The sequence below is a fragment of the Epinephelus moara genome, chromosome 1 (assembly GCF_006386435.1).
Source record: "Epinephelus moara isolate mb chromosome 1, YSFRI_EMoa_1.0, whole genome shotgun sequence".
Classification (NCBI taxonomy): domain Eukaryota; kingdom Metazoa; phylum Chordata; class Actinopteri; order Perciformes; family Serranidae; genus Epinephelus; species Epinephelus moara.
Window position 1 is genome coordinate 12,914,866 of NC_065506.1, and position 26,846 is coordinate 12,941,711.

At 40.5% G+C, this 26,846-nt stretch overlaps 1 protein-coding gene across 2 annotated transcripts in view; it reads left to right on the plus strand.

The window, feature by feature from the left end:
- The window catches only part of LOC126394485 (synaptosomal-associated protein 25-A-like), a 53,193-nt gene that overhangs the window by 7,613 nt on the left and 18,734 nt on the right, over positions 1-26,846 (plus strand). For both annotated transcript variants that reach the window (XM_050051320.1, XM_050051313.1), the window contains exons 2-3: positions 14,664-14,770; positions 18,284-18,325. In XM_050051320.1, the coding sequence (XP_049907277.1) occupies positions 14,699-14,770; positions 18,284-18,325 (114 nt within the window). In that variant the 5' untranslated portion in view covers positions 14,664-14,698. The remainder of the gene's footprint in view (positions 1-14,663; positions 14,771-18,283; positions 18,326-26,846) is intronic.

Genomic DNA, 26,846 nt, shown 5'->3' on the forward strand with positions numbered 1-26,846 from the left:
TGGTCAGTGTCTGCCCAGTTAACATTAGCATGCGCTAACACAGCAGCAGCGGCTCACATCCAACATCGAGCCTTTAAACAGTCTCAACAAACTCACACTTAAAAGGCATGACTCTGTCATTAGACCCATTTGTAATTGTTAGCTAACGCTAGCTGTGTGATGCTACTAGTAAAAACTAAATGAACATTGGAAGAGTCAGAACTGTTCTTTGTTTTTGTTGTGTTTACAATAGTGTTGCCTGTCAGATTTGGTTAGGTCATGGCTATGGAATATTAAATCATTCATATTTTCTCACTTCATCTTAGACTTTCTTACCCTCAGGTGTGCATACAGGTTATAAACCCCTTTTAAAATACAAATATGTGAAATTATTGGTTATAAGCTTTAAAAAAATCCATATTGTGCATCCCTAGTTAGCGCTTTGTACACCCACTATCCACTCTAACTATGCCCCTGCAACTCCAGCACAATACTCAGTGTAGCGCTTCAGTCATTCATTCATTCATTCATTCATTCATTCAAAAAAAAAACCCCTTCGTCTTTTAACATAATCCAGGCAGCAATTATGTTCTACAACCCGATGTAATTAGAAAAATGCAATTTCAAGGAGACAGTGTGGAAATCAAATGTGGTCACTGTGTGAATAAAGTGAATAGATGTCCTGCTGCATCTCTTTGAAAGACAGATGCAGCGGGACATAAAGAGACAGGCAAAGAAACATGAACTACAGGAAGTGATGCACTGCAAATTTCCTGAACCTTCACTGCTGTGTGAATGTACCTAATATAATATGAAGGTTGCCTGAGAATGGAGAATGGATGATGTTATATATGCAGTGTCAGCAGGTACTTTACCCTCCTGTAGAGTCTGTATGACAGGTTTGATTATTGCTCTGCTTGGTCCTAACCAGGCTGGTTAAAATGGACTGACAGGGCATCAGTGAGTACAGGAGTGGATGCAAGAGCATGTGAGCATGTTTGTGTAAGTGTTTACATTACACAGTATTTGTGTGTAACTGAATGGTATCAGTCTCTCTGTCTTAACAAGAGCTTCTCTGATGCCAGGATCAGAGTTTCAGTGTTTCATAATGGCATGTGTGTGCATGTGACTGCAACAAAAAGTGGAAACAAATCAGATCATTGCAAAGCAGGATAGCTCAGAATATCAGACAGCTCACAACATATAGCATATGTAAACAGCCATTGTGCTTAAATATATTCTTTAATCTCTACAGCAGGAAAATGTAGTGTTGATACACCCGGTCCAAAGGTTGCCACTCTGTTAAATACTGTAGGCGTTAGTCGTGGTTATCAGTATTATAGATACAGGTTACAGGGCTCCTGCTACACTGACTGGGATGTTTAGAAAGCTATTAAAAGGCCGTGTTTCTTGTTATGCAGTGTTATATGAGCTGACTTTGTTATCGGGAAGTGGAGAGGATGGTGGTTGGCATGCATCTAATTGAGATGGCTGCCAAGCTGCAGACCACTTTACAAGACCAACAAACAACAACATTGTTGTTAATCAGCGAGACATCAAGGCCCCCCAAAGGTGGATGTTTTAAACCAAAACATGATCTTTTTCTCACACTGATCGAGTGGTTTCTGTACCTAAACATAACCACACATTACCAGTGTTATTGAAATGGAAAGAAACATTAAGTTATGCTAACGGCCATTTAATTAGGCGATAATGTCATTCTGAACGTACTCGTGGGTGCAGCAGGAGCTTTCTAACCTACACGTACAGTATGATGCTGATAACCACAATTAATGCCTATTTAATAGAGTGACAGCATTCGAAAGGGGTGGTTGATAATGTGGTGATTGCGCTGTGTTAGGGGCTTAAAGCATGGTATAATGGCTTGCAGGTCTAGTTATAATTAGGACAACAGCATCGGTTCACACGAGGACAGATTCATTGACCAAATGGAAACATCTCAGTGAGTGAATTTACATGCACATAAATAACCTGTTCATTACTGGGTTTTTAAAGCATCCTGGTATGTACTCATTCAAGAGCACGTGCCCCATGCACAGCACTGAAAGTCCTTATAACTGGGTGCAGGTGATGGCAGGAAACATCAGATTGATAGTAAATAAGTAGATGCACCACGTACATGAGGTGTAAATTGCCTCTTCTTTTAATTTAGTCTTCATTTGAAATGTTACAAACAGGGATCTACTTATTTACTATCCTGTTTATGTGTTTGAGTATTTAAACACCATATCCTGTTTTCAAAAACCCAAAAATGTTACCCGGGACACTCTGGGAAAACAGATGGGATACTGTTGCATATATATGGTTATTGAAATCTGATGTCTATCTGTGCAGGAGTGGCCTCAGATATGAAAGAGGCTGCGTATCTTCATCCACTGCTCCCCTGTCCTACGTAGTGGTAGTGACAGTGACAGGCTGGCTCTGCTGTGGAGGACAGCGTTACAGGAGTAGAGTAGTTGTTCTCAGGAATAACATTAGCGCAGTACCAAGTGTGTGTGTGGTTGAGACAGACCGAGAGAGTGATTGTGGAATTGCTCAGAGCAGACAACTGTTGGCAAAGGGAGAAGACATTACCAGTTAAGTTGTCAAGTGGTTGTGACTGTGAAGTCTGTAAACATCACAGTGCCTGCACAAACAGATGAGTAACCAGGTTACTAGACTTTTTTATGTATATGGGGAATATCAATAACTCAGTTTCTCTATGTTCATGTAAACACCATATCCTGAATATGATCATTACTGGGAGAAGGCTTGGAAACAGGTTATTCATGTCCATGTTAACGCACATGGACATAAAGTAATCCATGCAGTCAGCATGCTAAAATATTTGATGCTAAAGGATGTAAGTTTGAGCACCGAGTAGATCTTCAAATCCAAACACTTAACATGGATGAGATTGACTTGTGTGTCACATATCCATGTGAACACAGTTATTTACATCTCATGAAGGTTCACCTTACAAAATTGAATCTATTTGCAACTACAGTCTGCGGTGGTATCGTGTGAATATGCATCTTTGGAACCATTTAGCCCCAATTTTGTGTTTTTTTTTTAAAGATACATTTCTCCTGTTAAACCAGGTTTAGATCTGAGGGGGGTCACAGTCGTGTGTGGATAATGTTTTGTTTTTTTATACTTATGGGGTCCTACTGATCCCAAATAGCTAGGAGAAATAAAAAATGCATACCAAACAAAAGTTCGGTTCTCAGGAGGATATAGTCTGGCGCACAACGGCTGCAATACGTATGATGCAGAGCTAGATAGGATCGGAAAAAACCCAAGACCACAGACACTGTGCATGCATAGAGCCTCATATGCAGGCGTGTACTGAACCACTCTTGCTCCTGTAAACACACACACATACGCACACACGCACGCACGCACACACACACACACACACACACACACACACACACACACATAAACTACTGTTGCATTAATGATGTTGACCTGCCTCTATCCAGTGAATTATGAAACGTGTCTCGGCTTTGATGCAGTAAGATGTCGGACCCTCTGTACCACACCTCTACCCTCACCCACACACACACCTACATACACTCTTGTCTGCCCTGCTGCTTCTTGTCCTTGAACCAGTTCTTTCTGTGTGAAGTTTTCAGTTTTCGAGTATAGAGACGTGTTGACCTGCGCACACACACACACACACACACAGAAACACACTGATGTTTTTAGTGTGACATGGCGAGTCTGCAGTCACCTTCACTTTGAGTTTAAGTGGACAGGAGAGAGAACGTAGGCTTTGGTGGCATGTCTGTGTTATAATTATGGAGATTTAATAAAGCCATTGTAATAAAGTTTTAAGCGGCAGCCTAGTTGACCTGCTGCTAATTTTCAAGAGGATAAATGAGATTGAAAAGATGGAAGACAGGAGGTCAGGTCTGGTGCAAATAGACGAGGGAGAGAGGGAGTCTGTTCCTTAAAGACATTCTGCCCTGTCTTCATTCATAATCCTTAATATCACCTCTCTTATCATAAGTGTTTTTGTGCAACACTGCTGAGGCAAGATGTACAAGAATAATGTCCGTGTGTTGCAGTTTTCTCAGCTCTCTATTGCTGCTCCCTCATGCATGTTCTTCCTGTAGGGTTTCATTGTTGCCCTTACAAAATCCCACTTGCTGCCCAGCGCTCACTTTTGTGCTTTTCAGCTCTACACAACCAGCTTTGCTTGCAATTACACAAAGAATAGGAGCATCACAGAAATAGCAATGCTAATTTCCCATCACGCTGTGCCCACCGTCTCATTCGCCACCGCCTCTCGATCTAATCTGCGATTAAAACAAATGCATGAAAGAGAGAGAAAAGTGCATCAGCTATCCTAAAAATCCCTCAGATTTAGGTTAGTGCTTCTATAAACCCGTGAGAAAAATACAACTGAACAACTGACAAGCTGACCTGGTTTCCCTGACTGTGTATATCAGTGCGACCAGAGTGTCCTGATGTCCTATTTCCCTCGCAAACATTGTTTATCTCAACTGAACACGGCGCTTGATTGATGGCAGTCTTTTCAGCTCAGAGTCGAGCCAGTTTATCACAACAGCCTGACAGTCTGCTACAGTGAAGGTTGCTAAACAAGTGTGACTTCATCTTTTTTATCCTTCATCTCTCCTGACTTTGTTCTGAGTGCAGTAGAAGACATTGTAAAAAATCCCCTCTATGGATTTGTCCTTCAACCAAGCTACATTAAATCAACCTTCATTCATTCTTAAAATCCTTTCATTAATTTTGTAAACAGCATTTTTATAACATCTGTCAAATTTATCATGATTTATCTTCATATTATTCTCTTCAGATTGATGTTATCAGCACTCAAACTTATAAGAATACTTCCTATGGTAGATGCGTTTTACATACCATGCTCCAACGAAGTGTTTGAGATCACTCAGTCAGGGGGTAAGCAGCAGGTTACAGAAAGTTCCACCATTGAGGTTAGGTACAGCTCATTTTTCAACAAGATATCACATTTAAAAATGTGCTCTACCAAACAGCAGGGATCTTTTTAATGGTGACTTAATGACCTGTCCATGTCAGGCCCCCAGGAAGTGTGCTGGGCTTTGAAACCAATTTTTCGTAATGACCAAACAGTACAATTACACCATCATGTAATGCCCTGCGCCTATAAGACTTTTTTCCCATAGACTTACACTGCGAAAGAGACATCTGTAAATCAGTGGATAAATATTTTTGCGCTTCACAACCCCTGTGACATGACTCGTTTCACTATCGGATTTTTATCTATTCAGTCCGATAACATTTGGAAGGTCTAGAAGAGCTGCACAATTGAATAATTTTTGCCGCAAGTAGCCGGCTTGGCCAGCAAGAGTGCGTGCTCTATGGGCAACATGATGTGGAAGCAGTGCCGATCATCTGGTTGATTATATAGGCAGCAGTTGAACCCTTTTGACTTCATACAGCACAGTAAATGCTATATGAATGTGACTTAAAACTTCAGAATTGTGTTCTTTGTAATTTTAAATAATAATATACATATTCTAGACTTTACTCTGACCAACAGGTAAAATAGTTTCAAATTAGAAACACAGTCTTCCCTACAAGGCTCCTGCATCCCCAGCGGCTCTTACAGTGTCTCAGTCATACAATCGCATGCTGTATCTTCCATAGGGTGTTTAATGTTTTGGGGTTTTCAACATGGAATTTTCCATTTATATGCTCTGACAGGATTTTTCTTTGTTGCCAGAAATAGCCTGCCACTGGAGTCTTCCATGATTGAGGCTGTGTAGCTGTGCGTTAATCATGTCAGCCTATGACAGTGCTAATCCAGTCCCCTTCTGGAGCTCTGTGCCAAAACTTTATGCTGCTCTGTTCTACTACTGTACGCTGTGTTCATACACATGCCATGAGACAAACTCACTTCAAATGTGTGTGTGTGGCGTGTTGGTACGACATGGCTTTGGAGGAAGGCAAAGATGTGATGATGGATGAGACCGACAAAGTGGGAGGCAAACTGAGACAGACAAGATGGAAACAAATTCTGGATTTAACCAACAAAAGGAATGTAGAAAGAATGACAGACGTAGGAGTCCACATATTAGCAGCTGGGTTTTTCACTGTTCAGTGAGACAGATGGGTATCTGGTCCGATTATAAAACAATTTCCATGTTGTTTTTGTCCTAATGAATGATGAAGATGCTGCTGGGTTTAGGTTCTTACCTGCTTTGCTCATTGAGGTCATGTCCTAGCTCTTTCCTGACCTTCTCTCATCCTGTTTCCACATCTCCCTTTAACAGCTTTTAGGATTAATGCTGTTAATATTATGATCAATAATTCATCGGTGCCCTTTTAATGTCTCCATTTCAATCAATGTTCTCTCGATACACTTTAATTTGTTGCTCAGTTTTGGATGGACAGCATTTGTTGTTGTGTTTTTGCTTAGCACTTAATGACATCACCAGACAGTTATTCTAATGCTGCTGCCCTCATCCCGTTAATATCATGAGTTTCTGTAGGTGGTAAGATTTTAGCCATAATCACCTCTTACACTAAATACTTCATCCTCCTTCCTTTAAGGAAAATTTTATCACTTCCTGTGAGCCTGTGGATTTGCCCAAGGAAAGACCCTCCTCACACCCGCTGTAACGTATTCAGCAAAGAAAATTACTGCCACGTTACATCAGTCTGCTCCAGATGCGAAAATCTGGCATTTATATAGGTAAATGTTATGGATTGTTGCTTAAATCTTACATAATATTTGCCATCTCGCTCCGGTTACTGGACATACACCGTGTACATTCATGGAGAGAGAGGGTATGGAAAGCATTAAGCGAGGAAAGAAAGCCTGAGAGAAGAGATAGATAGAGGAGTGAGTGTTTGTGAGAGCGGAGAGAAAACAGTGGAGAGTAAATCCTCTTTCCCTGCTGACTTTAATCTCTCCACGGGCTGAGCCTGGCAGTTCAGGCCTTACAGCAGCCGTCAGTCAAGACGGGTGACAGCCAGCAGGGCCGCAGGTGGGGGATGGGGATGGCCGGACCTTGTGTTATGTCAGCTCGACTGTAGTGTGTGTGTGTGTGTGTGTGTGTGTGTGTGTGTGTGTGTGTTTGTCTGTGAAACATGTTACGCATGTTAAATAGGAAGTGACTTTCAAAGTGGGATGGATGGACAGACAGAGGAGGAGGAGAGAGAAAAAGACTGACAGTAAAGAGATGGATTGTTTGAGTTACAGCATGATGTGAAACATTCACAAAGATGACTGGAAGCAGACACATTTAAATGGAAAACTTTGTAGAGATGTGTCACCACCAGAACGTGGTGAAGCTGCTTTGTTCTTCTGCCATTTGTAAATCTCCCAGCAACCACAGCTGGTAGCATCAGATGAGCCTGTTTGATCAAATACAAAACAAGCTGGAAAAGTGAGATTTTTGCAGCTTGTCAGTGTAACCAAAGGTAGAGTGTTCTTGTGGATCTAATGAAATGATGTTACAAGTAAAAATCAATGGGTTTCTCTCAGAATTTAGGTTACTGGGACGCTGAAGGGTTTTGTGTCTTTACTCCAAATCCCAGTTGTAGAGAGGAGCAGCAGAGCTAACATGAGCCCTTTGTTGGATTTTGGTTTTCATACTGTAACACGAAAAATAAGAGAGGAGGCTCATTGAGTGGAGGAACAAAATTTAAGCAGGACCGTCTACGTGGTTCTATGTTGCACATTTGTCCTGTATGTGTTTATCAGGACAGTGGGTGCGGGGCTGGGTAGCATTACTTGATATCTTTAAGCTGTTGACTGAAACACTCCAGTACCGATTGAAACTTTAACCAGCATCCTATGGTTTAGCAAAACATGCGTTTACAAGCTCTTGAACAACTCATGCAGTATAATTCAAGTCTCATGTATCCAGCCGTATGCTCCAGTCGAAACTTATCTCTGCTCTTCGTTCACGAGGCATGTGAGAATAACAATTTAACTCACAAGGTGTGAGTAACTGATACAAAAATGGTCATTTGGGGGGTGAAGTATTCCAACCATGTGATATTTGATTGGCCCACTACTGCAGCAGCTATAGCCTCTACAGTCTGTGGTCGAGTTCAGTGGCCATACTACACACCTTTGGCATCTGTTGACACTTTACGCAACTGAATGTGTTGAAGAAACGACTTGTATGACTCGAGGTCGATCTCACAGCCTTAGCGGGTTTATTAAAGACACACCGCAACAATGAAACAGCCGCGCAGAACAGTTCACCAAACATTCTTATACTCCTCCTTAGATAGACATCATACCTAACTTTCACACATGTGTGTGTGTGTGTTTTGTAACATTCTGCTCTCGTCATCCTGTCCTATTGAAGGTTGTTAAGTAAACATGTTTTGCTTCTAACCTGACCTTAACTGTCTGACATTTCTCTGCCTTTTCACCACCACAAATGTTCCATTTCCATGACAGGTATCAAATGTAAGAAAAAAAGTATTAAATTAATTACTGTACTGTATTGGCATCGGTATCGGTATCACTTTAAGGCAACTGGTATTGGTACTGGTATTGTAAGTTTTTAATACCCCCAAGCTTTTAGTGGGAGACCTTTTGAGCACATTCTCTAGTTAGCTGGTGTGCACGTGAACTTTTTAGCCACTCTAGGATATCTAAAAAAATGTCTGCTTATTTCAACAGTAACTGGACACAGACATTCATGGCTCCTAGAGGAAGAATTTGTAGGGTTTTTTTTAGCAAATGTTAGCATACTTCACTAAGAAGGGGATTATGGTAATCCATACCTCATACTAATTCTATATAGTAAGCACTACTTACCATCACCTTAGCACTGGTTTGGCAGTAAGTATAGAAAAAGATTAACACACTTAACCATTTTGTACTGAAATAGAACATCACTGCTAATTAGACTTCACATATGGACATCAGAATGTTTTTCTAAGGATTTAATTTCTGTTGTTGTGTTTTCTGACATGTCCCTGGAGCTGTTTCACCAACATCCATAATTTGTTACAGTTTCTTTCAGCTGTAAGCAGCTTCGTGCATTGCAGTGAGGTAGAATAGCGTCCATCAACAGCACACTCAAATCAAGGGTTTGTCAGTACAGACTGTTTTGAGGGTACTTATTTTCCTCACTCGTCCAGTGTAAAAACATCACAGACTCAAAAACTGCTTGGATTTAGAATATAGTATGGATTTAGGGCCAAGCTACGAGAGCCGATCAATCTGATTTGTTGTAGTAAAACTGATCTGATGATTGTGAGTCCAACAAGAGTGCTAGACGCATGTCCAGTGGAGTAAATCTGTGGTTTATCAGAACAAAGCTTAACTCAAAGTGAGAGTGTTATGGGAAGTAGTGACAGAGATGAAGGGCGCGTATATGGGGTGAGCAGAATATTGATGGGTGAGATTGGATGATTTAAGGTGACCGATGATTATCAGGAACACGTGATGGGAGCACACAATTTTTATACTCCGTGAGCATACAAGCAAAATTGCACCATAAAGACCAAATAGCATCACCAACAATACCAGAACAGGCATTGTGTGTGGTAAAATGCTTAATTTTGAATAAGATGTATGTTAAGAACATTTGGAGTCTCACTACACATTTTACTCTGTATGATTGTGTATGTGACAAATAAATGTGATTTGATTGGATTTTTGTTATTTACGAAGTGAAAAGAAAACAAATTGGTTAAAAGATCATTTTATTATAATGTTGAGACCAGGAAGTGAGTGACACAGACAACGACAGCAGAGTGCTCAGAGTCAATATAAGAGGAACCATGACGACAGAGCTGTGCTGTACGTGTGTGTTGATAGGAAGCGGCTCCACTGCAAAGAAATAAGCAATCAATGACTGATCAATAATAGCAGAACATTACACCGTGAAGATTAATGCAGTGAGGAGTGTGTGAGAGCTCAGGTCTGAATGTTACAGACTGAGTGAGATGCAACACTATTTACTCATAGTCAGTTTGGTTATTGTTGCTGGTGTTAAAGGTTTGTTAATATACTGTGACATGTTTCATCTCAGTACACAAAGAGTGCAGATGCATTGGTGGATTATCAATACCGTTGCCACTGACAACAAGACCCTGGGAATGCTGTCAACAAGTGGGCATGATTTCAGTATGGCAATGGATATGATCCATCTTGGTTTGTTGCCATTTTGAAACTTCATATCCACTTCCTAAAATGGAGAAGAGAGGTCCGATAATAACCTGAATAAATTAACGCATTTCCACAAATGAATTGATACTGTGTTTAGACAGTGTGTGATCTGACATGATCAAAGTTTTACTGATCTTCAGTGGTTCTTTTCAACCTTAAAAAGAAGTTTGGCTGGTGATTGGTGGATGTGTTTTCAGCTCATGGTGAGTTTTTCTGTCCAGTTTTTCTCTTCTATAACTCAAAGCCTCGCCTCCTCTGTGTGCTTCACCTGTAACGTAGCTGATCTATGAACTGAAGCTTATTCTGCTGTTGCCCTCCATTGTAAGGAGCTCTGGATCACAGCGTCAGCCAAATGGCTAAAATGTAAAATGTCAACATAAATATTTTAAAGTGCAACTGTGCAGCAGGCATAGCAGACAAAAACCACGCACACACACACACACACATAAAGAGAGAGAGGAGGGCATGAAAGAAGGAGAGCGGCACTTTGAAAAGGCTGTTTTTTTTCCCTCCATCTCTTTTCCCGGCACATGTTCAATTATTAACCGCCCTGATGACTCCGGCGGGATGGAGGCAGAGGCAGACAGACAGAGGGCGGGGCAGAACAAGGAGATACTTTATCAAACATCCAGCTGTGACTGACCTTGTGTCCACTCACCTCAGAGACCTTGTCACAGTGACGGATTGATGGATTCATTGGGCTTGAGCAGAATGCTTTAGGTCCCAAAATCTGGTACATCAACAACATTTTTTACAGTGTCAAAGGAAGGCTTAAATATCATCAATGGCTTTAAACACTTGCATGGAGCCTGAACAAGGGGAGCTATTATGCTTTTCCTTATTTTCTGTCATATACTATATATATTCCAATGTCAGGTGCCCATATAAAAATGGTCAAAGTTTTGACTAGTGAGGTGAACGTATGTTAAAATAATCCCTGTGAGCAAAAACTGTAGGCTTCAGACTGTTCTGAATCGTCTGTTTACAATGATTTTTCCTACTTTTGAGACAAACCAATGCCGGCTTATGACCAATTTCTTCATACGATCATTTGCTCCAGGAACACTACTGCAAATGTTTACATCACGTAGCCTTCACTGCTACATGTTACGACATGTCAGTGTCAGGGTAACGTGTGATCTCGGTTGCTGATGTGATATTCTCTCTGATTTTGGATCATATTCCTGCTGGAACATATTCAATTTGGAAGATTTTTTATGGTAAAAAATGCCGCTATAATCGGTTACAGTCATTCCCCACCTGCAATGACGATGCAGAGACACAGCACAGATATGAAAGACCCGCAAACATTGACCAATCAGAGCAGACTGGGCTTTTTCAGGAGGGGTTTTGAAAGAGACAGGTGCTAAAACGGAGCGTTTCAGACATTTGGTGAATACAGGTGTTCCAGCACAGACAGTACAAGGAAAATAAAGTGCTTTTTGAACATTCAAGCATGTAAACATGTTCTAGTAGAGACCCAAAATACAAGTGTGAACCATAAAATGAGCACTATAGTTCCCCTTTAAAGTATATTGTTTTTATAGAACAAAAATGTTCCATTTTCATCCATGGAAACCTGAGTTTGGAAATGATATTTTGCCACGGCAAATTAATCAAACTGACAGTCTCCTGCAGCCACAGCACCTAATTGAGTCCAAAAGTCAGTGTTCCCTTGGTCCCATCGCTGCACTGTATATTGCAGTAGATTAGATTACATAAAGCTTTAATGATCCCAGAGCTGAAAGCTGCTGGGTGGTTAAATTTATATTAGCGACAAGCCACATTAGAACAAAGCTCTTCAATATGATTTGTGCAATAGAAACAAAAACGCATTAACTGTACAAATGAGATCTGATTGGGGTGGATCAGATTATATGCCTCGTTAAAGGCTTAATTGTTCAGAGAAACAGTGGCAGAGGGAAGGAGAGAAGGAATGAAGGGTGGTTCCCTTCGTCTCCTTCGTCCCGACCGGCAGCAGCAGCGTGTAGGTCTGTCAGGCTGCAGAGTTACAGCCACATACATTTTTCATGGACCATACCTCCAGCCCTACTGTGTGTGGCTATATGAAATACTGTCTGGGAGCGCGTCAGAGGAACAAAAATAGAGCCCTGTCTCTGTCCTGATACTTTTTCTTCAAAGCATTAGAGTGATGGAGCTCCTGCCTCGTTCATCTTGATTCACTGTTGATCCCTCAGGGTCAGCAAGGCGGAGTTTTGAGCTCAGGGTGTGTGTAGCAGCAGTGATCTTTCTCCAATGGACAGTGTGTTTTTGGGTGCACATGGTTGATTGCATGCATGACTGTGGTTGTAAACAAAAGCAGAACCTATTTACCCACAGTGTTTTAAACATTAAATTATGCATCACTGGTGCTCATGAGGTAAGACTTTTGCCCTGTACCTTGGCTCAGTCAGCGACTCTGGTGCCCTTTTGTATCTCAAAATCTGAAAACATTGTTCCATCTCTTGTGTTGATGGTCTTTTTTGTGCTGTTGACAGTGACTGAGCAGGTATGACAAAGGTTTTCACACCCGAGTATCAACCAGGTTTGGCTGCAGGAACTTGTCCAGGAATCTTTGAAGGAACTCGTACCCCTTTCCCACTAATTTAGCTCTGGTTTTAAACTGGTTCAGTTCAGGATTCTTGGAACCTTGGGACTACCTAGCAACCAGCCTGCTTTCCCACCAGTTAGAACTATTACAATCAAGGATGGTTTATCAACTGAAAGCATTGTACAAAGCACAACGGAAGTAAACAGTAGTAGCAAGATGGCTGATGGCATTGATTTCCTTTGAGCTTTTGTTCTGTTACAGGCTACAGATGTTTGTCATATCCAAAAACCAACCAACTACGAATGATAAGAAGATATAGAGCAATGTTTTGTGCAAGACGCCATCCTTTCTTTCCAACTTATAAAATGCGAAACACCCACTGATATTGTCACGGTTCACATTTCAAGGTCTGTATTTACAAAGCTCCCTCGCACAAAGAGTTGCTCCTAATGACAAATTCTAAGAAAATTCCTAAAGTTATGACAATTTCTAAAAAAAATTCCCCTTAAAGTTAAGACAAGGTCCAGGTAAAGATAAAAGTTTTCACAAAGCATTTCAGCCCCTGAGAGAGCACCTGAGGTGAAAAACTGTTAGGAGTAGGACGGAGGACTTTTAAGAGGCTTAAGAGTTTCTTGGAAGAGGAGAGAATGACAGAAAGACAGGAAGGGAAGATGAAATATTATCCAAAGGCCGATTGACAGTGAGTGTATAAATGCCACATATTAGATTGGTCAGGGATAATATTTGTGATCAATCTCATTAGAGATGCACTCATGTCTTCCATCCAACACAAAAACAATAAAACACCTGCAATAAAATGATCACGACACAAGATATTTGGCAATTGGAAAATTGGATTTCTTTGCGTCTCAGTCTTCCATCAGCAGAGTGATCACACTAACAATGACAACACTGTAAGTCTTATATTGTGATGCAGTTCATTTCATTTCCATTTTGTGTCCACACCTTGCAGGCTCACAAAAGGGCAACCAATCACATCTGTTAAAAGAATGCATCATACCTAGCAACGGGTCAACCACACCTCCTCACTAAAGTAAAGGTTTCCGTCCCTTCCTTGCTCAGAGCTGCTCTTGGAATATTCCTAAGTCACTCCTAAGCTAGGACTCCTTGCTATTTTTTTAGGCTAAGATAGGAGCTCTCTGAGAGTGTTCTCAGAATGCTTGTGAGTACGGCCCCAGGTCAAGGAAAACCTGCCATTCTTTGGTTCCAGCTGGGGACCAACTTCCCGGGTTGCGAACCAGTTTATTTTTGGTTGTGTTCCAAACGGTTAAAAACAAGGTGCACAAACCAGAATGGAACCAGTTCTGTGGAAAAGGGGTATCAGAAAACTTTACCTGCATTGAGCCATATTTTCTGCCCAACACAAAGCAGTTCTAGTGAGTGTGCAATGGTGCTTTTTCAAGTATTAACTTCAGGTTTCAGAAAGGGGTCAAGTCTGGTGTAAAAAGCTCTTCACTGTTTTGCTGAAGGACACTTCGACAATAGCTGCTACCAAGAGTGATTGAACCTTTGACCTCGCTGTTACAGAACAACCTCTTCAACCTAGAGATGAATCTGAACACAGATTAGGACAGAAAATGCCATGAAATCAAAAAGATAATTATGAATATTTTGTCATTTGTTTGTGACCTCACGTCATCGCAAGCAGCCGGTATACAGTATAACGAAGGATCAGAGCTGTGCTTGAGCTCTGCATGAAAAAGATCTGTTACTCAAGCTGGACTTCCTGAATTGTATATCATGTCTTACTAGTACCTGAAGCAACAAAGCCACACCAGCACAGCCCTGTGTGTTGTTTTAGTGCAGGGCTGTTTTCGTACTCAGCACCAACTAATGCTCTAAAATGTTGTGATTCTTTCCTCGCATTCCAGGTCACATGCTGTACAAACATCTGTCACACAGCTTTATTTTGTAGTGTCATTGGTGCACTAACCTCCCTCTCTCTGTCTCTCTCCCCAGTCTTCCTTGTTTGAGGTCGAAGTTTAACAGTCATCATGGCCGACGAATCAGACATGCGCAATGAGCTGGCCGACCTGCAGACACGCGCAGACCAGATAGCCGATGAGGTACAGTAGAACACACATGGACACTTGTGTACACCTGCATAAACATGCTCACGTACTCACCCACACACACAAACACAGTTATCTGCTCTAATATTGAAAACAATGATAATGCATCACATAATATTTTAAGTAAATATGAGTTAATGTGGGGTTTTGTCTGCAAAAAACAGTGAGTGGTTCAGTCCAGTGGGATCCCATAAGATCCTCCTGCATTAGCTGCTGAGGTGGCTGCTAGAGTTTTAAGTCTGACTTATAAATCAGCAAGCTTTAATTTGTTTTCTAGTTTGTAATTGAACACCTCAGTAACAGTCATCACATTTCACAAAACCTGTTGTAATATCCTCAGGTATTGCTTGTTATGTAGGCTCTTTAAAGCCACAGTGTGTAGGAATTTCTCCCATCTAACGTTGAAATCATATATTGCATTCAAACGGATAGTGAACTCTAGCGCCTCACTGTTTCAAACGCGTATTGCAACAACTGTAGTCGCTGTGTACCAAAAAGCTATGATAACGTTGATGAAACCATGTCATCCGATACTTCATGGAGTATTCATTCAGGCTCCTACACAGACACACGGGACGCAAGTTGACAAACCCCCTCCTCACCATGCTGGCTGTGTTTACAACGTAGGACTGTTGGGGCGGGTGTAAATCAAAACAAACCAATCACGTCTTGTCCTTTGACAACTGACAAGTGGCTCAACCTCACACACCTCATCCCTCTCCTCGCAACACTGCGCCGCTAACAGCTGTTAGCCGCTGTTAGCGGCCAGCGCCGCTACTACCCCGGCACTACTGCAGCATAACAAAGTCCCACTCTTTGAGCATAATGCAGGATCATGTATTATGCAGCATCACGGGAGACGGAATCCTCGTCGCCAAGAAGGCGCAAAAGGGAGTCAAAAAGGCAACGTGACCGGCGATTGCATTACCATTCTCCTTCAGCAGCTCTCTCCACCTGGGAAAGGCTACCCCGATGTGGACCCTCATTTTTTTAATTCACCGGTCACGTTGCCTTTTCTATTCCCATTTGTGCTTTCTTGGCGACGAGGATTCCGTCTCCCATGATGCTGCATATGCATGATCCTGCATTATGCTCAAAGAGTGGGACTTTGTTTCAAATTTGCCGGGGTAGTAGCGAAGCGCCTCTTGCTCCTCTCCTTCAGCTCCTCAGTCACGCAGCGCTGGCCTGGCTCTCAACGAAAACGCCGAAGGCGGGGCTGTATGTCCCTTGCTGGCGGATGTATTCTCAAGATGGCGAAACATTATGGAACCCCACAGACGACTTACCCGCACAATGTACAAGCAAATCCGAAATTCTCCTTTTACGAGAATAAGTCAGATTATTGGTGGAGGTAATAGTACACCAGTGATGACATATTTATGAATGCAGACATCAATTTTTGCCAATAAACAACTGAAAATGTTACACAATGTCCCTTTAAATTGCACTAGATTTTAATTATTAATCTCAATAAGAAAAAGTGTTGTGTTCATCATAATGTGGGACACATCATCATCTGTATTTTCATTTATTTTCTGCTCTTTGCTGGGGCACCAGTCTTCAGTCAGATGAAGATAGATGTGGTCACAGTTACTTGGCTTAATTGGGAACGCAAATGCAAACATCCTCTCTATAGAAAGTATATTATACACAAAAATCCATGCTTAAATAGATTTTAGATTTTTAGTTGTGATTTGCCGATCAAATTTGATCAATCAATTTTATAAATAAAATTGATTGATTGATTGATTGATTGATTGATTGTATAAATAAAATTGATTGATTGATTGATTGATTGATTGATTGATTGACCTGGTGCTTGGACAGTGACATGCAGCGTCAGACACTGATGAAAAAAGCCATCCTTTAACGTCGGCATTATGCGTGGCTGGTCGGCTTTAAAGTTTAACGGCGCTCTGCAGCGTCAGGGGGAATCGTGGTGGGACAAGAACTAAAGTTAAGGCGGTGAAAGTCTGAGTAGGGTGGGTGGGAGGGGTAGTGGATGGGTCCAACAAACACCAACTTTCACCTGGGAAAGGAACGTTCGTGTCCCGTAAGATTATAAAACCAAAATCTATATTTTTTTTCTAAACCTAACCACATGCTTTTGTGGCCTAAACCCAACAACATGCGATAGTTGTTGGAGGAAAAAAAAAACTGTCAATTCGTGGTGTTGTACTGACTTAGTGCGTTTATTTTGCAAGAGACAGTATGTTAAGGGTAAACTTCCTGTGACAACGGAAGTGTATTTTAAAGGAAGACAATACACCTAACAGGAATAACTCGACAAGGTGTCCCAGAACGTGAACAACCAACATACCCAGGGTACCTTGCATGTCATATTTGGATGTGGAAAGTCCATGACCAAACATCAATATGTGACGAGGTCGGAGTGAGAATGTGTTGTCATAAACATTTGCATCTAATATCACAGCTAAAAACCCGCAATTCAGTTTCCATTCCATTATCTACTTTTGTCCAAAAAAAAGTAACTGTGCACTAGTATATGACTTAACTAAACACAAGAAAAAGCATAAAAACAAAAACTTGTGAGGATCTTAATGCGGCAGCCAAAACTGATTTTGGTCTATTACATGACAATGATTTCCGGTTCTCATAAGGACACAAATGTAGCTCCAGAGCCTTGCAGGCTGACAGACGCAGCTGCTTAAATGTGACCCTCCCTTGTTTTAGCAATTTGTTCTCCAAGTCTCTTTCATCAAGACTGTGCTTTTTTTGGGGGAAGAGAGAACTTTGGCCTTTTTAATGAGTTGAGAGGAGCTCAGGAAGAGCAGATAATTCTGTGCAGCAGAATAATAGAGTAGCTCAAATGGCCTTATTAAACATTCATGAGGAGATAATGCAAGGCCAAGAGGCTCCATGGATGTGATGGGAGGGAAGGAAGGGAGAAATAAGGAAGGCAGGGATGGATGGAGATAATACAGGGGGAGAGTGAAATGAGGATTAGGTATGAAAAAGTGTTTGGTTTAAGAAATGGATGACAATAGGAGGGATCCTGCAGAGGGTGGAAAGTTAGCTAACAAAAGGTAGAAATCAGATAATTAATCCTTGGATGAGAGGAGAGGAGAGGAGAGGAGAGGAATAATCAAGGCTAATTATATGACTGAGTATCAGTAATTTGTCTGTCTGCGCATTTGAATATTCACAGACTTTTCTTCTCCTTTGTTCACCTTCCAAATNAGAGGAGAGGAGAGGAGAGGAGAGGAGAGGAGAGGAGAGGAGAGGAGAGGAGAGGAGAAGAGAGGAATAATCAAGGCTAATTATATGACTGAGTGTCAGTAATTTGTCTGTCTGCGCATTTGAATATTCACAGACTTTTCTTCTCCTTTGTTCACCTTCCAAATGTGTTTCTGAAACCCTCAATATTCTATCTTAACACACTTAGATACATCAATGATACTTTTTAACGGTGATATCCTGGCTGTCTGTATTCGCTCTCTTGTGAACTCTCAAGTAATTATTTGCCCCCTCTTTCTGTCCCCACAGTCTCTCGAGAGCACTCGGCGTATGCTGGCTCTGGTTGAGGAGGTGAGTCGACTGATGACACACATCACATGACCAGTCACAACAGACAGGGAATAGGCCTGATCAACAGCGATTTGTCTTGGGGTTTTTATGTATTACCTGTCTCAAACTAAGGAACAAAGACAGACCATAGGTTGGCTGTAGAGGATCTTGAGAGTTTTTTTTCTCAATATATGGTTTAAATTTGCTCCTGAACTTTACTTCATCTTTATGTTGGAGGTAAATTGTAGGTAAGGAACCAAAGTTTCACTTGGTTCCTTCCTTCCCATGTAGCAAACATTTCATAGGTAGAGGAGCAGACCAATAAAATGACAGCAACACATGGTTACAAATTAGGAGTGGGCAGATGAAATCTCATATTACAGAATGTATAATTTGAAATCATGATAGCAATATATGTCATGATACAGTACTGTTTCTTGAAACCATTAGATCGACCTAACTCTCCAGATTGGTAAATAGCACTGGGTTATGCTGATAAAACTCAAATAATGTCATATTTTAAGACAAATATTGTAGTTATGTATTGATATACAGTGATATAATGTGGGGACAGCACTATTGGTGCTTTAGGAAGCAGAAGAATATGATGACCAAACAAGTAGCTTGATGTAGGTTCCTGGCAGTATGAAGAAAATCAAGTATCACAATATTTTTGATCAAATACCTGAAATGGATATTGCGACGATATCGAAGGGTGCTTTTACAAAGTATTTACACAGTGAGATTTTTGATAAACAATCATTAATAGTGTGGATATAATGACCAAGTGAGTAAAGGCGAATGGTAGAGCAGCTAGAACAGTCTGGTAAGTTCAGAAAATTACATCACTTTACTGTAATGCAGCCTTTAAAACGAGGAAAAGACAATATCTAGTCTCATATCAGTATATCGATGTCATAACGATATATTGTCTGTAGCCCTGGTTGGATGTGGTCATTTTATCGAAATGGCACTAGTAGAAGCTGAGAAAGAAGACCAGGTAAAGTCAACATTTAACATGTGTTGATATTACAAGAACCAAATCCCAGATGATATTAAATTATACATTATGATATGGGTGTTGCATTTATTCATTGAATAACAAGAAATGTTGCACATGCATTTGACATACTGTTTACATTGTTATGGTTTAAAACCTTAAGTCCTTAGAGCTCTATTGACATTGAAGCTTAGATCCAGTGCGCTGTTTACAGCGACCATCTGCAGGGCCTTAACGGTGATTTAAACAGCCAGGTGTCTAAAATGGAAGTACTCTGCAGGGACATGCTGAAGACTTTGTGCACTCTGTTTTATTAAGGACATCACTGCATGTCATACTCTCCTATAGGCTAAGATGCTTATCTACATATATGAGGAAAGGGAGTTCTTCATATAGTTTGCCTTTGTAATCAGTCCTTGGAATAAATATTTCCAAGCTGATTTTGCTGTTTTACTGGCATTAGACTGCCACGAGCTTGTGTCGGGCTTCTAGCTGCTGGCTTCAGAGACATGGCCCTGCACTAACCCCTGGACTAGCCACCATGTCTTAATGAGACAAAGCCGTGAGGGACAGAGAGAGACCTGAGGCTGACCTAAACAGTGGCCTGCTCCACAGACAAGCCTTTTCACTGGCAGTAGCTGAATATTTGCCCTTTTGAAGATAATGCCAAGGGAATGCCATTTGTTCGTTTCAACTGTTAGTCTCTGATTTGAAGATGTCACGTGGTTTGTTAGTACAGAGTGTGCTTCATGTGGTGCTCCCACATGGTAGTTCTTGAGCTGGAACCAGTGAGAGACACAGAGACAAACAGCGACTGTGTCATGTTTTGGCTTCTCTTTACCTACTGTACCTCGCTGACAACATGCTCTTTATCCTTCTCACTTAGTATCTCCCCAGAGAAATAGGCTCAATATAGACTGCAACAGCAATAGGGCATCACAGATTATGGATGAGGCTCAACATGACTCTTTGTCAATACAGTAGATATAAAACCTTGATCTGGGTTTATTTGAGCTGATGGTCTGATTAATATTTTTAGTGTAGAAGGTAAAAACTAATCATGTGACAGAGTAACTTTCAGTCATCAGTTTTAATGGCTCCATATGTTGCCAGCAGTATTTTACATGCAGAAGAGCAACAAAGCGGAGGTTGTAATGCCACAGCGTTTCAAGAAATTAGAAAAGAGAACATTTATAGTTGTGACCCTAATTTTACTGTCTAATAAACAAAATGAAAACCAAGTCTGAAAGTGATTTTGTTTCTGACCATACATTGAACCTTTCCTTCCAGTAAACTGTGAGCATGTGCTAATACATCCTATGTTAAAAGGGCTTATGGTGAAGCTTACACTAATTGAATAAGTGGAAAGCAGTCAGAGCAGTGATTACACTCACCCCGGGATCTCGTTTATATGTGTGGGGTGATACCTGCTTGTTTAGGTCTGTCCTAGTCTGACTCACCGGATGTAGACTGTGGCTATAAGCATGACATTGGCTCAAAATCGCCTTCGCTATGGAAAAAAAACAACAACAGCCTCAGAGTTAACAACCTACATGCTGAAAATAGCATGTTTTGACAAAGATTTGGACCAGTCACTAAAGCACGCCTGTTTTTCAGTGAATTGTTTTTAAAGTACATCAACACACTTCGGAAAACCCCATGTTGCTAATAACATGCTAACAGTTAGTCCTGTCAGGTGGTGTGTCTCCCCCGACACTATTTTGCAAGGACATTGTCGCTGCATCCTGGGCTTAGTGCTGCCCAGGATGATTGTGATGGGATAAGAGAAATACAAACAAGTCAGAGTGTTTTTGCCCCTTAAGCACTGACACAACGCTGTGGCTACGCAAGACTAGGCCTGTCCAGATCTGACAGTATACAGAAAAATATTAAAGGGCAGTGATGGCATTTAGTTCAAGCTGTCCTGAGCTTCCTCTGTGAAGCTGAGGCAATATGCTGATTATTACCACCACTTACTATTCATAATCAAAGACTTCATGTAACTCACACAAGCAAACAAACAGACTAGACGGTTTGATACCACTTAAACTTGGGTGTAGAAACTCTGGGCAGCTGTTTGATGTTAATTTTGCAGCTTGTAGCAAGGCTCAAAATGCTAATTTAAGCATATAAACTCCATATTTTCAACACCAGAAAGTAACTGGGCTTTTAACTCAGTAATTCATCAATGCTTTCATCGCTTCTAACATTGTTTGTTGCTCTGAAAATCCCTCTCCTCTATAATGTTTGCCTGAATAACATCAGCATTTTCCTCTCTTCAGTGTAAATTGGCTGATAGTTTCTGACATTTTTAGCTTGTTTGACCAATAACTAAAAATTATAATAATAATAGTAACACTTTATAATATATCTATCTCAAGTGCTAAGCAAGGATAATTTGACATCCGCTCTTAAAATATCCGTGTTTAAATCACAGAGACACAATGGAGAGAAAGTAAAAGATGGTAACATGCCCCTGTGGAATAAAGCCAACCCTTCTCTCTCTCAACTTTTCTTTTACATGATCCTTTAAGGATCCACACTGTACTGCAGCTCTGACTGTTCTCCTCTGTACTCTTTGTTTGTTATAATCTCAATTATTCAGAAATAAAAGCTTCTTCCACTCTTGTATTCAGTAAGTCTATATGGTTGAGCTCATCAGCCTAATACCAAGAATGTAATTGTAAAATCTGTGCAGAACCTGTATCATAATATCATTATGCATGGATTCTCATTTGAAATGCATGAACTTACATAAGAGAGCAGCACGGTGAAATCAATTTATAAGAAATGCAAAATTACGAGGTAAATCTGAAACTAATCGCATAACAAATAATAAAGGCAGGATTCCTTGTTTTCTTTTGAGGTTTAGAGTGGTGAGAGTGATACTCGCTCCGTCGCTGTATTGTCTGAATAACACAACATATAATACCTTTTTTTTATCTCACTTTCCACAAATCTCACTAACCTCTACTATGGCTGCAGAGAGTGTCTCCTTATGTACACTTCTTTGGATGTTTACTATCTGTGTATATGCATAATGTGTAAAAGCCATATACGGCTATTCCTTCCTGAAAATACAAGCATGTCATTTGTTACTGTAATTTCCACAAACAAAAGACTGTCTGACAATGTCAGTTAGTGGTCAGACTGTAGAAACACTCACAATGAGTGATGTAATGTGTCCTTGTCTCATATAAATTTGACCTGTAATGGATTCTCTGGACCAGTGTGCTATGTGACCTCTATTATGTAGCTGGAGCCAGCAGCCGTTAGCTTAGCTTAGCACAAAAACTGGAAACAGCTGTCTAGCTAGCTGTGTAGCAATCCACCAGCAGCACCTCTAAAGCTCACTAATTAACATGTTATACCTTGTTTGTCATCCTGGTCACTCTCCCAACTCCTCAAATACCAACACTTGGTCAGTGGCCCAATGGCGTCAGACACGAACACACAGAGGCACCCTTTAGCATCAGTATGAGACGACCTGGACGTCAGCATTTGTTGACACTGTGGGCAACTACCATAGTATATAAAGAGCAAGAAAATCTGCAAAGGGCAGGTGGGAGTAGAGGTGGATGGGTCACACAGACTCGAGACTTTAACTGGAAGCCCACTGTTCATGTCCAGTGTTAAACCAAAAGTCAACTGAGTTGTTTTAAAAACAACATTGTGTGCTAATATTTTAAGTATCCTACGCTGGTGACACTTCATGTGATGTTATATAACATTAGCACAAATGTACTTATTTGAAGCCAAACCGTGATGTTTCCTCAAAACCTAACTGCGTTCTTTAGTTGCCTAAAGCCAAGAAAGTAAACGTAAAAGTGTTTTTTACCTTCATGTAATGAGCAGAAATTGACATGCCATCTCTAAACATCCAAAACTGTTGTAATATGACCTAATGTGTCATATTTTGATGCCAATTGGCCTCTGACCTAGCATTTGATGAGTTGTTAGTGAGAATGTGTTGTGTTTGATCTAACAACAAAACTCCACTAAATTACTTCATGGAGGAGCTTGTTGCTTATTACTTTTATTACTTTAAGTATTAGTAAGTATTCCTGGTGGCTATTATCTTCCATAATATTATGTTTTAATTAAGTACTATTATATACAATTTGTAATATTTTACAGTGGCATATAAAAAATTAAAATCTACTGTATTTTGTTGCACTAGTTTTGTTCCCTCTATGATAAGCTGGTCAGGCATGGTTACTATCTCTAGTATTAAAACCTTAATTTTCACTGAAGCGTTATTAACTGATTAACTATTTACATTATTAAGAAAAGTGTTTCAGTTCTATATCAAAATCTGTGGATTAGCAGTATAAATCCCAGGTATAGTATCTGAAGTGTATCAGCAGGAGAGATGTGGTGTAATGAATGAACTTTGTAGGGCAGCACATTTTTCTGAGAGGTTTTATCAAGAAAGATCCAGAGATATTGAAGTTCTAATAAAACTGTTATCTTCACACCAGGCAGGGAGCAGAAATGAGAAACTCCTCGGTGGCTCAAAATGAAATGCGAAGAAAGCGTGCTGAGAGGGATGGAAATTAGAAAAAAAGAGAGTAAGATAGAGATGAACATAGGAGGGAGAGATGAGATGAAGGGAGTGTGAAAGATAAACAGAGAGGTAGACAGTGGTCTGTGAAGGACATCAAGTCCAAATGCAATGTCTCTGTGGGCATTGGATTTGATGAGCAGCGCCAAGCCTGAAGTCAGAGAATACATTACACAAGATGGATGTGATATTACATTCATGGAACCACTACACTGTTGCCTCGATGGGAAAAATATTGACCTTTGCAAGTCATTTATTCACCATCTGAGTCTTGTTTTTCTTTAAAGACAGAAAAAGTATCATATCATATTGTGGATTTGCATTCAAAGTGGAATCTTGCTTGAGGTGTTTCTCAGCTGTTACGGGAGAAAAAACATTCAAAGGTCAAGTGTGTAGGATTCAGGGGCATCTATGTGCTGAAATGGTATCAAATATTTACAGCTAGGTCTGTAGGGTATTAACACCTGAAAATATGAATCGTTTGTTTTTGTTTCCTTATAATGAGGTGTTTATATCTACATATGAAGGGGGTCCTATTCCACAGAGTCCACCATGTTGCTTCTACAGTAGCCCAGAATGGACAAACCAAACGCTGGCTCTAGATAGACTAAGCAAGTTGAGTATTCCTGCTGTAGACCCAAGGCAAAACGGTTCTTTTAGGAAAGATACCGCTAGATACTTTCAAGCAGTATTTTGGCATTTTGGGATATATATATATATAATATTTAATATGCTTATTTCCTAACTGGCTGCTGGCTGCAGTCATATATTTACTGGATAGATACAAGGTTGTATTGATCTTCTCATCTAACTCTTGGCAAGAAAGCAAATTAATGTAATGCTCAAAATGTCAAGCTATTTTTAACATTTTGTGCTAATAACCTGCTTCAAGCTAATGCAAATGAATACATTGAAAATGTATAATATATATAAATGTTTATATTTGCTCAAAGTATGTGTACTGATAATGTGTTATTCACTCTAAAATGCTCTAGATGCTTAATAAAAGATCACTATAGAGTTGCCAGGAATTGAATAATGACGTATACAAGTTTTATCAGTCACCCAATCATTTGATTGATTTCATTTCAAAATGTGGAGCTCCAGTAGATGTGTGTTTATCAGATACCACCTCAGGTGGTCGGTTGACCAATAGCAGGGCAGCAGCAGTCGTCTCCACAGTGAATGAATTAGCATAGATTCCAGCAGACAGCAGAGTGGATATCTCAATGAATAATCAATGCCGGGCTACAGAGGACGACTCTGTCTTAATGTTAAATAGATATCTTGCCCTCTTTCTTTGCTCTTTTCTTACTACGTTTTTTTTTCTATTGTCTTATTTACGTTCTGGATTTATTGCCTTTTAGTTAGTCATTTATGCACAGCAAAGTGGCAATGATTATGTTTCCTTTAAGGATTGTAACTGATACAGACACCACTCTCAGTCTTTCAGTAACACCTTTATTTATAGGTTTTAGGACAGAACACTAAGAAAAAATGAAGGATAGCATTACTTCCTTATAAGCCTACTAAATGTGCTTAAAACTCATATCAAAGGACTGCTTTATGCCAGCTCTGCTGCTGCGCTGAAGAACAAAGAAAGAAAGAAAGATGGGTTTAAAATATTCATCTCTATTAATCTCTTGAAAGGTTGTCACCACCTTCCATGTTCACTTCCTGGGCAGAAAATTATTTAGGGAGAAGCGGTTAAAAAAAAATCTCAGTGACTCACTGTAAAGCAAAGTGTAAAAAAGACCTGGTAGTCTGTGTGCATGTGTGTGTGCGTCCAGAAAGATGTGATGTCATTACCTTAGGCTGTGCCAGTTGGCGTGGTCAGATATCCCGTCCCGTAGTTCAGAAGACACGTCTGCCCTTGTATATGTGTGATTTCCTATGATTCCTGGTGGGTAAACAAGCAGTTTTTCAACTGTCTTAAAGCACATGTATGTGTAAACATTAGCTCTGCTGAAGTTTCTGACTGAGGATTATGTAATTAGGATTTATTTGTCCACAAATCTCCTGTAAACATACTGCTTTCCTCCCTCCAACATGATGTTTCCAGAGAAAACATTGAGCAACAACAATTTAAGTCCACACTGATGGCCACTCGCAGATCTCTGAAGCAGTCCGTTTGATTGATACTAATATCAGTGGCATGTCTAGCTGGCCTCCAGCACTGGTCTCTATCTATCACTGCTCCAAGAAGGTCAGAGCACACTTTGATCCAAAATAGCTGATGCATGAACTGAACGGCCTTTGGTTTTTAATATCTGTCAGAGGAAGCCTTGGGCTCATGGAGAGTACAAAGCTGTTGTTTTGTTGTATGCACAGTGGTTAATGTGGTTATTGTGTGCTTCCTGAAGTGTTATTATGTGACAAAGCCCAGGCGGTGCATGCACAGAGAAATAACAGTGTACCAGTCGGCATGAGTGTTCATGTTCGTGGTTGTTTAAGCTTGTGCCAACTTTGTAAGCATAATCAGAATGTTACATTGTTGGAGCTTTGTCAACAAATCTCTGGTACAAGCCCAGTGAACATAACAAATATAGCACATGCCATTTGGTGGAAGAGTTTATCACAGAAATCTGTGCAGGGTCTTGTATGAGTATATGTGTGGCTTTTCTGTAGGGTTTTTAGAGGTTTGCGATTTTGTCAGTTAGTGTGTTAGTCTCTCTCTATATGAGGGATAATTCTAAATAACATTTTTCTAAATAAACTCGACGGGCAGTCCAAAATGGTCTCCTGACCCTGGCACTACCTGGTTTGCCCACCTTTCATGTACCACTGATACTGTGCAGGCTGTTCTCATTCACCGTTCATACTCTTACGAAAAGTAATGTACTGTAATTTGTATATAACTCTACTAATCATGAGCAAGGAGGCTCACATGACCTATGTGCTGCAAACTGTCCTCCCTCATTTGATGGGAGCAAAGAAGAAAGCCAGGTCATGTAGTATAAAGAGTGTCAAAGTCTGGC